The sequence below is a fragment of the Haplochromis burtoni genome, unplaced genomic scaffold, assembly GCF_018398535.1.
Source record: "Haplochromis burtoni strain Fernald_Lab_line unplaced genomic scaffold, NCSU_Asbu1 Contig_156, whole genome shotgun sequence".
NCBI classification, from domain to species: domain Eukaryota; kingdom Metazoa; phylum Chordata; class Actinopteri; order Cichliformes; family Cichlidae; genus Haplochromis; species Haplochromis burtoni.
Genome location: NW_024582517.1, coordinates 1,033,157 through 1,049,410, shown reverse-complemented (window position 1 = coordinate 1,049,410; position 16,254 = coordinate 1,033,157). Strand labels below are relative to the sequence as shown.

The following is a 16,254-nucleotide window of genomic DNA, read 5'->3' as shown; positions in this document are numbered from 1 at the left end:
CACAGAAGAGGGGCCTGAAAACTGAAGGCTCTCCCTCCCATTCTACTTTTAAATACTCTAGGAACAACAAGTAGGCCTGCAGTGCGAGAGTGAATGGGGCGATATGGTAGTATAAGGCCATTAAGATAAGATGGGGCCTGATTATTTAAGACTTGAGGAGCAGGATTTTGAATTCAATTCTGGATTTAACAGGGAGCCAATGAAAGGAAGTCAATACAGGAGAAATCTCTCTCTTTCTTGCACTCTTGCTGCAGAATTTTGGATTAACTGAAGGCTTTTCAGGGAGTTTTTAGGACATCCTGATAATAATGAATTACACTAGTCCAGCCTGGAAGTAATGAATGGATGAACTAGTTTTTCAGCATCACTCTGAGACTGGATATTTCTAATTTTAGAGAAGTTACTTAAATGGAAAAAGCAGTCCTACATATTTGTTTAATATGTGCATTGAAGAACATATCCTGGTCAAAAATGACTCCAGGGTTCCTCACAGTGTTACTGGAGGCCAAGGTAATAGAATAGAAGAATAGAATAATCCTTTAAATGTCCCACAAGGGAAAATTTGGATGTAACAGCTGCAAGAAAGACACATATTAAAACAAACAGTACACAAGACACAAAACAGAAACATACACAATTTTTACATATTTACATCCTTTTAGGCACTGTGCGTCTCAGCACATGCCCATACATGGTCTGTCACTTCATGGGTTATTTGCTCTGGTTCATAAACTGTTAAACTTTGCAATAACACCACTTCAGTTGTTCATGGCTGACTTGTTGCAACCTTGCTCTTTAGAGACCTATTCTTTTACAAAAATGAATAAAGGCAGATTGCATGGATAGGTGCTTGATTTCCATAGACCTGCAACAACAGAATGGGCCAACACCTGAACTGAAAGATCAGGAGGTGTGGCCTAATACCTTTATCTAACCTGTTTTGCAAAACATTTCACAATTTTCCCATCTTGTACAGATAATCTTCAGATGAAGCCCCATTATATTATAATTATTATAAAGCAATATTATAATTCTTGCTTTTTTAATTTCCTCAAGTATTTCCATCTAATACAGCCAATCAAAATCTACAGTGAAACAATTCAAAGGAAATTAGGTCATCTTTCAGTAAAACTTGAAGTGAAACAGTAGCTGTGTAGCTGTTTACATATTTACCAAGCAAACAAAAGTTGCTGGTTCAATTCCAGCAGGAGACATAAATCAAATTTGTGTTGCGTGGCTGGGATGGTCATCTGGTGTAAGACAAATATGCAGGGCTACTTGTGCCAAGGGAGCAGCTGAAAGACTTAAAAAATAAATAAATATAATAAAGGATCAAAAATAAACAGCACACAGCCATGCTGCCCCATTTTGATATTGTATCTGGAAATACAATCAGTCCAATAGTGCACTATAATGGATTCTACTTTTTTTCTTTTTTCCCACAGAATTCAGAGGGATAGCTTTTAACTTTCACAAAGGTTATCTGATGGATTTACAAACTAATCTGTTACAGTCAGCCGAGATCACTTCACAAGCGAGAAGTGAGACCTCATTTCAGCAGCCATTTCATCCTTTGAAACCACATTTGTTGCATGGATTCAGCACCTCTTTAAAATGATTAACTTAGCTACATACAGCAGCTCTGTCAGTACAGAAGTCTTGCTCAACGGCTGTTTAAAAGTATTTGTGTGTGCGCGGCAGTCAGTAAGGCAGTTTAAGGGAAGGTTGACCTTAACGTGAGAGAAGCTACTGTAAAAAACCAAAACAAACTTGTTTCAGACAGTGGATAAACTGAGGGGCTGCACGTTGTAGACAGTTTAATAAAAAAAAAAAACATTTTTGCAAAATTCAGGTAAGGTTACACTGGAAAGTATCATATAGTCCACTGGTTGCACACTTTAATGTATTAGAGATTTAATGAAAAAAATAGAAAACGAATAATTTTTCATATTTTACTAAAAATATTTTCAGTCCATGAATTCAACATGTTTGTCGTTCTACTGCCTTACCAAAGGTTTTTTGTTGGGTCTGTTATAGTTCTGTCAGACAGTCAAGCCTAAAAAATCCCCACGGCTCCTGGCTTCTTCCAGGGCAATATTAAATGCTCTGCAAGTTTTTTTGGACTTCATAACATGCTCTGTGTTCTGAAAACTGGCTTTAAGTGACTATAATTGTAGCTGTAACACAGCAAAGTATACAAGGTACTTCAGCAGAGCTGGCAATATCATCAAGGACTACTCTCACCCCAGCAACCAACTGTTTGAACTATTACCGTCAGGCCGACAGTACAGGTCACATAAAACCAGGACAAACAGATTCAGGGATAGCTTCTTTCCCAGAGCTATCACCGTAGTAAATAAGCACAAAAACAATTGAACCTATTCCATACCGTCACTGTCATTGTATTATGCTGCTATTCATACTGTTATTATATAAATGCTGCTATCCTGTATATATTGTACATACTATTGTTTGAGTACTTACGATTGTTTTTTTGTACTTTTTATATTTTACATTTATATTTATTATTGAAACTTGCACCAAGGGAGTGGCACTCCAATTTCGTTGTACTCAGTACAATGACAATAAAGGCTATTCTATTCTATTCTATTCTAAGTGACACTGTCACGATCCTGGGTCTTTTAACCCAGCGTTTTGAATTTTAGTTTATTTTGATGTTTATGGTTTGCTTAAGTTCATTTGTTTATTTAGATTCCCTTTGTTTTTTCTACCCCTGTATTTATGTTCCCCTCACTATTTATTGTCATGTCTGCGTCCCATTATGTTTCCTGTTTTATTTTGACGAGGTCTTGTGTTTCTATGTTCAGTGTGTTTAGTTTTACACTTCCCCTGTGACTTCGTTGTGTTCATGTGTGTCAGCTGTTTTCCCCATGTGTTCCCACTTCCCTCATTAGCCTCTTGTGTGTATTTAGTCCGTGTGTTTTCAGTCATTCCTTGTCAGGTCGACTGCTAGTCCACATCGTGTCACCGGGTAGCCACGCCAGTTCTCCATGTTTAAGGGTTTTTCATGTTTCATTTTAGTTCACCCAGTTCAGGTTATTATTTAGTTCACCCATGCCCTTCGTTTGTATTTATTTTGCCAGCGATAATAAACTGCTCGTTTTCTGTTAATCCACATCACATTTCACATTGTGTTTCGGTCTGCATTCAAGTCCTTTTTCACAACATATACAGTCTGCCTCAGCCAGACTGTGACAGATACAAAGTCACTGTACAGGCTATATACGCTGTGAATGGGTTTAACAAGAATGGCAGGTGGTCGTTTTTTGTAGTAATTTTTTTTCCATGCAAAATAAAAGCAAAGAAGCAAAATTACCCCCAAAATTATTTTATTATACAAATTTAAAGTCACATGTTGAATAAAAACCCTTAATCAGTACAAAAATACTTTAGAAAAAAGGAAAACTCTGAATTAAAGCGTTAAAAAAATTGTGTTACAGATTCAAGCAAGTCCTAATACCTTTGTGGAGGATATACATATTTGGTGTATTATATTTAATAAAAATACATGAATTAGACCCTGAATAAATGTTAGCCACAGAAATTTACCTGTCATGCTGTCATGGTGCACATAGTCAGTGACCCAAACCCATTATGTTTATAGCTGTTCTAGAGTTCTTAATAGAAATGTAAATCCATGCGTAAATATAGAAGTAAAATAAAAAAGCTCTTAATACTACTTTAATCCAAGAAAATACTTACCCCTAAAAAATAACAAAGTAAAACTAGCTTATAAGATATTGTAGAATTATTGTATAAATTCAAGCAGGAAGCATCATTACACCTATGACAACTGTAAAAGAGGTACTGTATATTCATTTAAATTTATATGTAGTAAAAAATGCTATTTTTTCCTCCCAGTGAAAAACACAAATGAGAATTTGGAATGCTGATAATATGATGATAATCTTTATGGATAAAAGTACTGCACCACCTACATATTACACTTACAGAAAAGCCATGCCATGTAGCTCCTAGGACACAGCTTTTGTGCTGATATTAATGCCAGAGGAACTTTGTCGTTCTGTACCACTTTGTCCTTTTAGCTTAGAGTTGAATATAGCAATGATGGCAGTGAATTTCAGTGAATTTCAACACAATTTAATAAAAAAAAAAAAGAAGCTTATTTTAGATCTCTGATCTGTCAAGCTGGTCTTTTTGTGTTAAAACAATTTGCTGTACTAAAAATGACCCACCATATAAAACCATGCAGTAAACAAGCTACTCTACATATTTTTGAAATAAAAAAAATTAAAGTTGCTCTTAAAGTTTGGATTTTTTAAAAATATGGTCATTTGCTCCATTATCGTGGACATGCAGTGAAGCTCGCCCTTTCTTTTGCTGTCACCTCTGCCATCACTGGAAGATCATCTGCTGGGCGGGAGCTGGTCTTAAGACGCTGGAAAAAGGCATTAAGATTGTCAATGAATATCACCAGGGGCATAATTTCCAGGGGGGTTAGGGGGGTTATTACCCTCCAATAATCAGACCCGACCAATATAACCTCTCCAATACAATTATGAATGACCTTTCATAGATAGGCTGTTGATTTTCTTTACTCATTTCAGGTATTACCAGCAAAATAGTTGCATGTTTAATCATCTGGGAATTTACCCAGATTTATTTATTTATTTATTTAGAGAGAGATCTTGACCCCTCCAATGTTCAGAACAAAGTTACGCCGATGAACATCACAGTTAGTTATTCAAATACAAAGCTGCCACTAGTAACATCACTGACCTGCCAGAGACTCCCTCTACCTTTGGCCAGTTTGTAGATCATAGTGACTGGGATCATAGAAAGAGACGACATGGCGAGGAACCAGCCAATCCAGTAAGCCCACCAAGGATACACGTAGGTGTTGTTGAATTTCAGTGGTGTGTAACTTATCAGCAAAAACACAAGGGTTCCCTTTAAAGGAAATCATCGTCAATAATAATCAGTGAAAGATGGAAATTATACAATATCGATAAACTATTTAGTCAGACTGCTTCAGATGCTTACACTGCAAATAAGAGGAGTGGCATACAGCCAGCAGTACTTGATTAGTGACAGAGGTTTGTAACCAATCATGTCCTCAATGTTGTCACAGAAGCGTTGAGCACCTAGGACAGAAGTATTTATTTAATTATTGTAAACAAAAAAGAAGCTAGGGCTATTTTTACCTGGGTTAGCATGCTCACAGTTGCTGCTAATTTCCAATTTTCAGCAACTATAAGCGCAACAACGCGTACTCTTTCCTGCACAAGGAGCTTGCTGTTGCTGCCTCCTCCACTTACATGTCTTTCCATGTCTGCACATTGAAGGGTGTGAACCTCCGTTTCTCTTTGGTTTCCATATATATATATAAACAATTGTACCACTGACATTTATAACATACCATAGATCCATCCAATAATCACTGACTGGAAAATTGCCATCAGAAGAAGAGTGGGCCCACTGCATACATAGTGATCAAAGATCTGCAGAATGTATGCGCCAGCCTAAAATGAAAGCAGCGAATACAGTGGATTTGATTTATTAAAAAAAAAAGTATTACTGCAAACAACTCAAAATCCTGTTGATTTAATGGAAACAAAAACACATTTTAGGAGTGTACCTACTGTGTATTTTGTGTCATTTGACAATGCTGGAAAAACATTTTACACACTAAACTGATTACATTTGACCAACAATAAATGTGCTTCTGACAGCTCACCTCTGACACTAATAACAGACCAAACATATAGCAGAGCGCACAGATCAGCATCAGATAAAGCTCTCTGCGGTATCCTTTTCGTATCTGGGCTGGGTACACATCTGTTAACGAGGTCATGATGCTCTCGAGACCTGCAAACTGGAGAGTAACACAAAGACAGGTTAGTGTCAAGATAAGTTAAGCAAGAGATTTTTTACAAGACATAGGAAAGACTGAAGCTGACCTGGCCATCTATTCCCAGTAAGATGATCATGGTGAAAAAGCACACAGACCAGACCTGAGGCCATGGCAGCAGGGTCACAGCTTGTGGGTAAACTATGAAGACAAGTCCTGGACCTACAGAGTGAAACCAAGAACAAGTAAATCATGTCAGAGTGCCACAGTGTCTTCGGTTTACGGAGAAATGTTTAATGCATTTTAACATTTAGAAGGTTCCAGGCTTAATAATTGTCATGAGGAAAAAGATTATTTTTCAATTAACAATCCGTAACTTTAGAGAGAAAAAAAACACATGCCAGTCTGAAATCTAACCAAGCAGGTGTGCAGCCTCACCTGATTCAGCAACTGTAGCAATGTCCACACCCTGTTTTTGTGACATGTAGCCCAAAACTGAGAAGATCGCAAAGCCCGATACGAAGCTGGTCCCACTGTTCAACAAGCAAAGATAGAAGGAGTCTCTGCAAATCAGAAACAAAGCTTGCTGTCTTTATTTGTGAATCGGTAACGTACAACAAGGACTGACACTGTGATAACAAGAAATTACTAAAACCTCCAAAAATGTCTCTCTCTCTGTGTGTGTGTGTGTGTGTGTGTGTCTTCTGTTCTTTGCCTATCCTGATGCACACTTATGTTTGGGGTTTTTGTGTGTGTGTGTTTGGGGTGTGTGTCATATTTATGAAAGTTGTGCTGATGTGAATTTAATTCTTCTTCATGCTGTATCTCACATTTTGTGTTGTTCCTGCATTATCACAACAGTGTTGGTCAGTGCTATTAAATTCCTTTGTTTGGGTGCAGGTTAAAGTTACATTGACTCATAGTAAGGGTTCGACACTTGTAATGAAAAAATTTAATTAAGATTTTGAATCTTTTACACCAGTCTTATTAACTGATAATTCTTTAGCATTAGGAATTAGCAGCTATAGTAGGACATAATTGCAAATTGTGATTTAAACCATCAAATTAGATCTTCATCAGGTAGTCACCTATAACAGTTATTGTTGTACTTGTTGTAGCTTCCAAGTGTAGTCAGGCATCCCAAACATATGGCATAAGAATAAAATATTTGTGTTCCAGCATCCATCCAGACCTGTAAACCAACAGAAGATTATTTTTCCAAAAATGCTGCTACTAAATGCTGTTATCGTGGCACAAAAATCAAAAGAAAATAGACTAAATAATACCTGTGGGTCAGCAAGCCGTGCTGGATTGGGATACAAGTAGTATTTGATCCCATGGAAAGCTCCGGGAAGGGTTATTCCTCTGACAAACAGCACAGCTAATGTGATGAAGGGGAATGTGGCTGTGAAATATGTAGCCTGTAAAAAAATAAAACGGGCAATACAAAAAGTACACCATAACTAACAATAGAGGGCATGGTAACATTTGCAAGGGGATATGTTGTGACAATGCTGTGATATTGGCTGTGCAAACCTTTTTAAAAAAATTTTCACCAATCCATCAATGTGACTTAATAAGACTATCGTTATTTATTGTTTTTACAATCTTGAATTTTCTAACTGTATCACTTCAGGAAAAAAGGCACCAGTGGATTAATTCAATTAACTCCAGTGATTTAGGAAGAAAAGAAGTTGCTACACGCTACAGCAGGTAATTATATGGCAGAGACAGCTGGGATCTATTGCACACGTCTCTCCCACAGAGAGATTTCCCAGTCAGCACTTCCAATTCACTTTCTCACAAATCACAAGCCTCACATGAGTCATGCCTATCCACTGAACGAGGCACACGAGAGTCTTCACGTGTTTCATAACGTTTCATCAAACTGTTGCTTTCTATATGAAATTAAACTCGCAACCGTATTTGACATTAGCTTGCTCGTGGCAAAACAAACCTTTGGGTTATATAGACTGAATATGTTACATCACAACGTGTTTTTTTTCCCATGTATACGGGAGTTATTTTTTGTTTTTGTAGTTTATGTGAAAAAGGGGCCTGCTTTTTTCTTTACAAAGTAGTTTAACCAAACATTTTTTTAAAGTATCTCAGATAAGAGATAATCCTTTATTAGTCACATACGTGGGAAATTTGTTGATATCTTAACATCTAAATTTAACCAAACTAGAATTGTGCCTTGGGTGGCTTCAGTGCGGCTGCTTCCTATGTTAACTAATCACCAGTAATTTCTTTAATACTGAGTCCAACAATCTGATTGCATGTGGCTGCAGGTCTGACACAACCACAACTGCATGACAACACTGTTATGTGTTGTGGTCTGCTTTGAAAGCTAAGCACACGTAACACTGAACTATTGGCTTGGCAGCAGCCCAAAAAAAAAAAACTGTGGCTGTCTGGGAGTTCTGGTCTGTTATTTTCCATGCCACACCTTAGTCACTCAGCCATTCTCAGTGAGGAAAAGTTGTTGTGGGTGATTTTAGAACAGGAAGGAAAGTGTTTCAGATTATTTATGACCCCTTCATCATCAAGTAACCACTGATTATAACGTTTTGTGAACTAGACATCCTGTACCATGTCTGTCATTGAATTTAAGTGCCAAACATTATCTTCTTTGTTAAGCATGCGGTGTGTGCTAAGTGGAACAAAAGTCTCCTAAAAGGGTTTTTAGTACTCAGCTGTAAAAGGCTGATGGGGGTTTTTCATCTCCCTGCCGTGTAGGCTGGTAGGTGGGGGTGGGCTAGTAGGCAGGTGGGCGGGCATTGTGGTCACCCAAGTTTCTGAATGCAATAACTCAATAATAAAGCTAAGTAGGAGCTTCAAATTGATAATAGTGGTGTATCTACTACAAATCTCGGACACACATTTGTCATTTTAGTGTTACCTTTCCTGTGGATTTAACTCCCTTCCAGACACAAAAGTAGCAGATGACCCAGGCTAGAAGAAGGCACAGAGAAAGTTCCCACTGAATGTTTCCCAAGGCCTCTATGCCAGTGGATATGTTCAACACCCGACGCCTGAAAGATGACGCAGTGTTAGTTAGATGAATGGCCTTTTAAAGCAGTATGTGTTGTTGTGTAAAACTTCATCTTTGGACTGTAGTTACTAGTTAAGATTTTAATTTTTTTTTTACCATTACTGTCATTACCTACACATATGTGTGAGTTTGGAGAGGGCTACAAAAATGGGCAACATGTGAGCATTGCGTGAGTTTGCATGTTGAAAATCCAATACCCAGGAACATTTATATCAGAAAGGAATGTGTTTAAAAAAATATTATTAGTTACATATTTGATTGACAAGTCACTGGGGCCAACATGAAAGACCTGATGAAGTTGAAGCTCATTAAACTATTCAGAATGATACATGCTTGAATGTGCAATTAAAATCACTTCACACCTTTAGTACACAGGTGTTTTCAATTATTCTGGTTGATTGATCCCATCTCAGTGCTGAGGGGGAGCTATGCTGACAGATGCTACAGCATATGCTGTTACACGTGAACTGTCTTGCTCAGGAAATATGAGTCTCTCAGATAAGGCAGAAGATCTGAATAAAACTTCATAATAGTGCAGATTAGGTAATTTCTTTGTTTTCACGTTGTGTTTGAAGGTGTTTTCAGTTAGGAGCAATCAGACATCTGTGTGGCGCTAAGGGGACTCACCAAACTACTAGGGGTGCAACGATACACAAAATTCTCGGTTCGGTTCAGTTCGATACTTTGGTGTCACGGTTCTATATTTTTTCGATACAAAAAAAATGTTCATTCTTTTTTAATTTGTCATTTATTAAAATTATAAATATATATTTTTACTCAAAACTACAGTTTTTAAATTTAATGTTGCTGAAACAACAAAGTAATAAAAAAATAATCTGATAGAGAAATCACTCATCTTTGGAAAAGAGAGTTTATTACAGAGAAATGGCTCTTTCCAAAATAAAAGCTATACTATACGCTTCTTCTGGGCTATATTCTCAGCAGCATATTAAACATATCAGGTCTCCCATAAGGAGAATCATGTGCTAACGGCTGTCTAAATGACTCGGGTAAAGTTTGTAGCATGCGTGCTTGTTGTTTTTGTCTGCTTCCACTTGTCTTTGCACTAGGATGATGTCGGGTAAATGTGCAGTCATATTCGTTGTGTTCCCACTAGTGCTGTCAGCGTTAATCTCGTAAATGACGTTAACGCCACAACACAGCAAATCTCCGTTAACGAGCTACCATGGATCGCCTCCGTGCGTGGGGCTGGACGGTCAACACGTTAACGAGCTAACTGCGCTAACACACTAGTTCCCACCAATGTAATTGACGCATTGCGTGGCACATCAAACATACTGTTTTACTTTTGTCCATGACGCGCTTACCTTCAGGGTCATACGTCACATGAAAGACCAAAATAGTTCCAAAGGCCAGATCTGAATGAGGGTGGGGGAGGTTCAATTTGCCATGTTGCAAGGAGCTTAGCTTCTGTCTTGCTAGCTTGCCCTGCGCTCAGTGGATCTGCGTCGACTACTCGCGCCTAGGCGCGACGTAGTCGAGACGCAGATCCACTGAGCGCTCAACACAGACAGCATCGTCAGAAGAAAGTTGATAAAATAAATTAAAAATGTTGTATTGTTCGATACATATGCATACCGAACCGAAAGCACTGTATCGAACGGTTCAATATCGATACGAGTATCGTTGCACCCTTACAAACTACATGATAAAACTGGCAAATTTATCATAGCACATGCAAAGAAACACACGAAAGCAGTGTGGAAAAACAAAGAGCTGATGTGGCTGTGGCATCAACATGCAGAGCTTTTATCTTTAGTATAGTATACCTATAGCTGAGCTTTCAAATGAAGTTTTATTAAAAAAAAACTCATGATAACTCACTGCCAAAATTCTACAACAGAAGATGATGAATTTACAGGTAAAGTCCAGTTGAGGGTGGCATTGTAGTTGTTTATTACCACACAACGATCTGAAATAGATTAAAACACAGTTAAAGATGACAAATCTTCAAAGGCTTGAATTTTATTTATGTCAGTTAAATTGCTTAAGCGAGATGTCACATTTAGAAACACAATGAAGTGACATTAACATTATCCATACTATTTTTAAGGCCACTGATTTTTTGGTGTATGCAAAGGCAGATAAAAGTATAATAGCAACATATGTATTTACTTGTATTCCATGTGTTATTACAGGTGGCCCATGGCAACTCTCCAGAGAAGGAAGAGAATAAGTAGAGAAAAGCCCAGGCTAAAATCACAATATAGCTGATGCCTCCGTAGAAAATGATCATCTGGCTTGCATATCCCATGCCTGGAAACAACAACTGTTAGCATTGCATTCTCTTACTTCTTCTTCATTGATCTGCTTCACCACAATTCCAGTGGTTAGCTCACCTTCAAACAAGGGGCAGACCTTCCTCCAGCACATGATCCCCCCCTGACTAGTGTACTGGCCCAGTGCCGTCTCCAGCACAAATAGAGGTATGCCACAAGTGAGAAGGAATAGGACGTAAGGGATGAAGAATGCGCCTGCAGGTGACAACAAACTACATTAGCACATGACTGGTATACTATATTGCAAAAATATTCATGTTCATCTTTCAAGACAATAAGTACTTACTTGGGCAATGCTAGGATATACTTTTGAATCATGAGAGAAAAATGCAGCTACAGAAACACGTCATATCTGTAGTTAGTAGACTATAAAGGTATTATGAGTGGACTGAAAAGAACTGGGCTCATGAGGGAACCTTGGGGTACACCACAAATGGTTTGTTTTTTGTTAATGGAAGTAGACTTTTCTGATTGGCTAGAATGGATGTCTCACTTGTATCCGCAGTGACACACAGTTACACACAGTTAGTTCAGTTCAGTTCAGTTCATTTTTATTTCAAACATTTCAAACATGTGCCTTCACAATCATTACAAAATATCATTCCATTATTTGTTTGACTGGACCAGCTCTTTATCCTCTCAAGGATACTTGAGGGTGCATGGGAGTTTGCCCAACCAGTCTACATGTGTTTTGTGGACTTGGAGAAGGCATTCGACCGTGTCCCTCGGGGTGTCCTGTGGGAGGTGTTGCGGGAGTATGGGGTGTCTGGCCCATTGCTACGGGCCATTCGATCCCTATACAACCGTTGCAAGAGCTTGGTTCGCATTGCCGGCAATAAGTCGGACTCGTTCCCGGTGGGTGATGGGCTCCGCCAGGGCTGCCCTTTGTCTCCGGTTCTGTTCATAATTTTTATGGACAGGATTTCTAGGCGCAGCCAAGTGGCGGAGGGCTTTCGCTTTGGTGGCCTCAGAATCTCATCTCTGATTTTTGCAGATGATGTGGTTCTGTTGGCTTCATCGGGTGAGGGCCTCCAGCTCGCACTGGAACGGTTCGCAGCCGAGTGTGAAGCAGCGGGAATGAGGATCAGCACCTCCAAATCTGAGGCCATGGTTCTCAGCCGGAAAAGGGTGGAGTGCCCACTCCGGGTCGGGGATGAGTTCCTGCCCCAAGTGGAGGAGTTCAAGTATCTCGGGGTCTTGTTCGCGAGTGATGGGAGAAGGGAGCCGGAGATCGACAGACGGATTGGGGCTGCAGCTGCAGTAATGCGGACGCTGCACCGGTCCGTCGTGGTGAAGAGGGAGCTGAGTGTAAAAGCGAAGCTCTCAATTTACCGGTCGATCTACGTCCCTACCCTCACCTATGGCCACGAGCTGTGGGTAGTGACCGAAAGAACGAGATCGCGGATACAAGCGGCAGAAATGAGCTTCCTCCGAAGGGTGGCTGGCCTCTCCCTTAGAGATAGGGTGAGAAGTTCGGCCATCCGGGAGGGGCTCAGAGTAGAGCAGCTGCTGCTCCACATCGAAAGGAGCCAGCTGAGGTGGTTCGGGCATCTGACAAGGATGCCCCCTGGGCGCCTCCTGGGTGAGGTGTTCCAGGCATGTCCCACCGGGAGGAGGCCCCGGGGCAGACCCAGGACACGCTGGAGAGATTATATCTCTCGGCTGGCCTGGGAACGCCTTGGTATTCCCCCGGATAAGCTGGAGGAGGTGGCTGGGGAGAGGGAGGTCTGGGCCTCTTTGCTTAGGCTGCTGCCCCCGCGACCCGGCCCCGGATAAAGCGGATGAAGATGGATGGATGGATGGATGTTTTTCTTTTGGTTTCCAAACAACATAAATTTGGTTTTATCTAGATTCAATGATAATTTATTTATATCAAACCACTTCTTTAATATCGTTAATTTCTGTGTGATCATCCCCAAAACCTGTGGCAATTCCACACCACACAGTTACACACAAGTGAATATTACTGTAACTATCTCTGACTGAATTTTCACACAGAGGACACAGTTGAAGGCAATTTGTCTGAATATAAATATATTTTATAGTCTATGTACTTTAGGAAAGGTTCAAAGCCTAAGGTGTAAAATACGGTGGTGCAGCGGCCCAGCTTTAAGCCGGACCTGCTGCCCTTTGCTTCATGTCTTCCCTTTCTCTCTCCTCATTTTGCTATCTAGCTTAATTGTTTTATTTAGTAAAGTCCAAAAGGCCCCAAAAACAATCTTTTTTTAAAAAAGAAATTTGCATCTAGTTCATTAAAACACCTAGAGGATCTATCTTGAGATATCTTTTTGCAATGCACTTTTAATGAGATGACTATAAATTACAAGTTTTTTTCTGCACAATCTGCCGTCATTTTGTGTTGATTTTATGCAAAGTATTTAAATTTCCAATCTTCTTACATTGAACAATGTTACAGTAAACAATATGACTAAATCAGTAGGGGTGCTTAACTTAACTATCAAAAGCTATACCCAGCCACTTACAGTGTCCTGTCCATGACACATCAAGATAAAGGAACTATTCATGTGGATTAGGAACACTGACAAACGACTGAAGCCAGCAGAATGTAAAAAATTATACACGGTTACAGAATCTGCTGCAGCATCAGTCTTTACATTATTATTTCTGAGATTCAGATTTTTTATAACTGCAGAGAGATGTTTATAAGTACAACAGTAGAAACCAGGTCAGGTTTCAGGATGATGCTGTTATAGTATGTAATAGTGTGTGGTCTAAAATAGGATGATTTAGAAAAAGACAGACACCTTTGAGATATCTCTGTTAGCTGATAGTTTAGATACACTCATATTTACATAATTCAATTGTTCAGCTATTTTTTATGAGGTAAGCTAATAAAGCCACAAGTATTTTTTATTGCTGTTGCCAAGCAGGATGCAGGATGATTCTTTCTGGTGCAGTTCACTTTCTTCCATTGTCAAATAAGTGTTACCTTGAACGACTATGTGTGATTCTTCTGTGACATAGGGCTTTTCTCAGTAAGAAAAAAAAAGGATGGGAAATAAGAACCCTGAATTTATCACTTGTTATGGGGACACTTAATCAAATTGGAACAACGGCTGATAATGTCTATGAGCAGATTGTCAATTTCTCAAGGATAAAAGCTAGAACATTTAAATAATATCATCATTTTGCTATGGCTGAAAATAGTCGTTAGGCCTGAAGTTTATTTGTTTGAAATGCCTCTGACATATCTGTCCTCATTTAAGGTCAAAGAAGGGGCAAATCACCAACTTTCAAATGAACATTTCCATCCCTAAGAGGTAAGTCAATAATATTTCATCTGTCTTTTGTTCGTTGGATTTCATTCGTTCATTTTTGGAACGTTATCATCAAAATCTGCCACGTGAAATGTTTACGATGTCCAGTTTGTTTCCAGTTTAGCACCATCACAGCTGGATATTTTTCATTCAAGTGGAGCAATGCTGAACTTAAAGGGCTTCAGCAAAGAATCTGATTGTGATTTTTGGCATGGACACAGACTGAGTGTTATTTTTATAGCCTTTTGTAACCTGTCAAATCCTTAATCAACAGGCAGACAGAGACACAGATGGATAGCAGATACACTTCACATTGGACAGTTTTAATCATTTGCAGCTTTTAACAAAACTTTGAATGAACGTATTTGGCAGTGAAAATAAATATCTAATTAAAGCCCATAATTGTGCTTTGGTGAATAATAAAAACATATCTTCTCAATTCCTTAAGAAAAACCCCCCCACTGTGATCAACCATAATACTACACTTTTATTAATTAAGAATAATGAATAGAAATACTTACCTCCACCATTCTTGTAGCAAAGATATGGAAATCTCCACACATTGCCTAGTCCAATAATAGCACCGGCCACAGACAGGATGAACTCCTTTTTGCTGCCCCACTTGCCACGCTCTTCAACAGTTTTTGAAGTGCTCTTTGTGGGGAGATGAAACAGCCTGCACAGAGAGTCTGCCATACTGCTGAGCAAGTGGTCTAATGGTAGTACTGGCAAAGACTCTTGAGTGTCTGGATTGACTGGCTGGGGACTGTCTGATGTAGATTTGTATTGGGTTACCTAATGCTTATCTAATTGATGACCTGCACGGCCACAAGGGGGACCTCTAGATTTATACCCAAAAGTAATTTCCCAGCATATAGCCGACAAACAGGAGAGAGAAGCACGTGTGACTAATCTCCTTTTGAGCATGGTATTGAAGGCTTAGAAAGCAGGGTTCACTGTCTCAAACCACCTATAAATGACTAACAACTACAGTAATAGTGATAGTTTAACCAAGTTAAAAACAGAGATTAGCCTCCTCTCAGTCTTCTTGCATTTATGTATATTGTTATACATTATTACAGTTTTGTGTAATAAAACAAGGATCATGCAGGGAATTTCCAATACTTAATACTGAAGCCCCCAAGAGAGTCTTTGCCAGGAGGCCAAGAATTTCTAAAGCCTCATTAGATGCCATTTTCTGTGTGCTGTGCGGTGTACATTTTGTTCCATCAGAAGAAGTTCAACTAAATGCCTAAGCACCATGTTGTCTTCTTAATAATGAAGACTTATAGATATTTTGTTTATTTTTAGAGGGAAATTTGGGACTCTTCTACTGTGAAGCTATACTGTAGTGTACACACTGCAGCGTGCGGTTTAGCATTGTCTTAAAGAAATATGCAAGGCCGACTTCAAAAAAGATCGTTGAGGGGAGCATAAGTTGCTCTAAATAATGTATAGACCTTTCAGCTCTGTGCCTTTCCAGATGTGCAGTTTGTAATTAAGTAATTAGCATCTTATTTCCTGTGCAAGCAGTAAAGACACACTCACTTTTTCACAGGGCTACATAAAGTCTGGTGAAAACTTTATTTTCACGTGACCATATGTGACAAAAGCTTTGAAGATGGTAACCACCTTCCTTGCAAGTGGGTAGAAGCAACCTTAGTGGGATTCAGCTTCACACTGGTCAGTAAGCATGTCATGTAAAATATATATTTTTAAAGCAGGCCTCAGGTTTTGCCCACTAAATGACCCACAATGCCCTTTAAGATGACGTTTCTATAGTCTCAG

The 16,254-nt window shown here is 39.2% G+C and overlaps 1 protein-coding gene across 1 annotated transcript; it reads right to left on the bottom strand.

The window, feature by feature from the left end:
• Positions 1-3,274: 3,274 nt before the first annotated feature.
• slc6a11a (solute carrier family 6 member 11a) lies at positions 3,275-15,962 on the bottom strand. The gene is made up of 14 exons (XM_005932262.3): positions 14,988-15,962; positions 11,249-11,383; positions 11,025-11,165; positions 10,734-10,821; positions 8,736-8,868; positions 7,120-7,254; positions 6,922-7,025; positions 6,272-6,396; positions 5,943-6,055; positions 5,720-5,857; positions 5,402-5,504; positions 5,026-5,126; positions 4,762-4,932; positions 3,275-4,420 (listed from the first exon to the last, which is right to left on the bottom strand). Exons 1-14 carry the CDS (start codon positions 15,160-15,162, stop codon positions 4,325-4,327), a joined length of 1,758 nt encoding a protein of 585 aa, XP_005932324.1. The 5' UTR covers positions 15,163-15,962; the 3' UTR covers positions 3,275-4,324.
• Positions 15,963-16,254: the final 292 nt, after the last annotated feature.

What these genes read in the sequence shown, in the direction of transcription:
- slc6a11a (XM_005932262.3), bottom strand. Translation starts at nt 15,162, where the DNA reads ATGGCAGACTCTCTGTGCAGGCTGTTTCATCTCCCCACAAAGAGCACT. An exon ending in GAGTTAAATCCACAGGAAAG is followed by an intron (nt 7,255 to 8,735) that starts GTAACACTAAAA and finishes ATTTTTTTACAG; the next exon opens with GCTACATATTTCACAGCCAC. An exon ending in CCACTCCTCTTATTTGCAGT is followed by an intron (nt 4,933 to 5,025) that starts GTAAGCATCTGA and finishes TTTCCTTTAAAG; the next exon opens with GGAACCCTTGTGTTTTTGCT.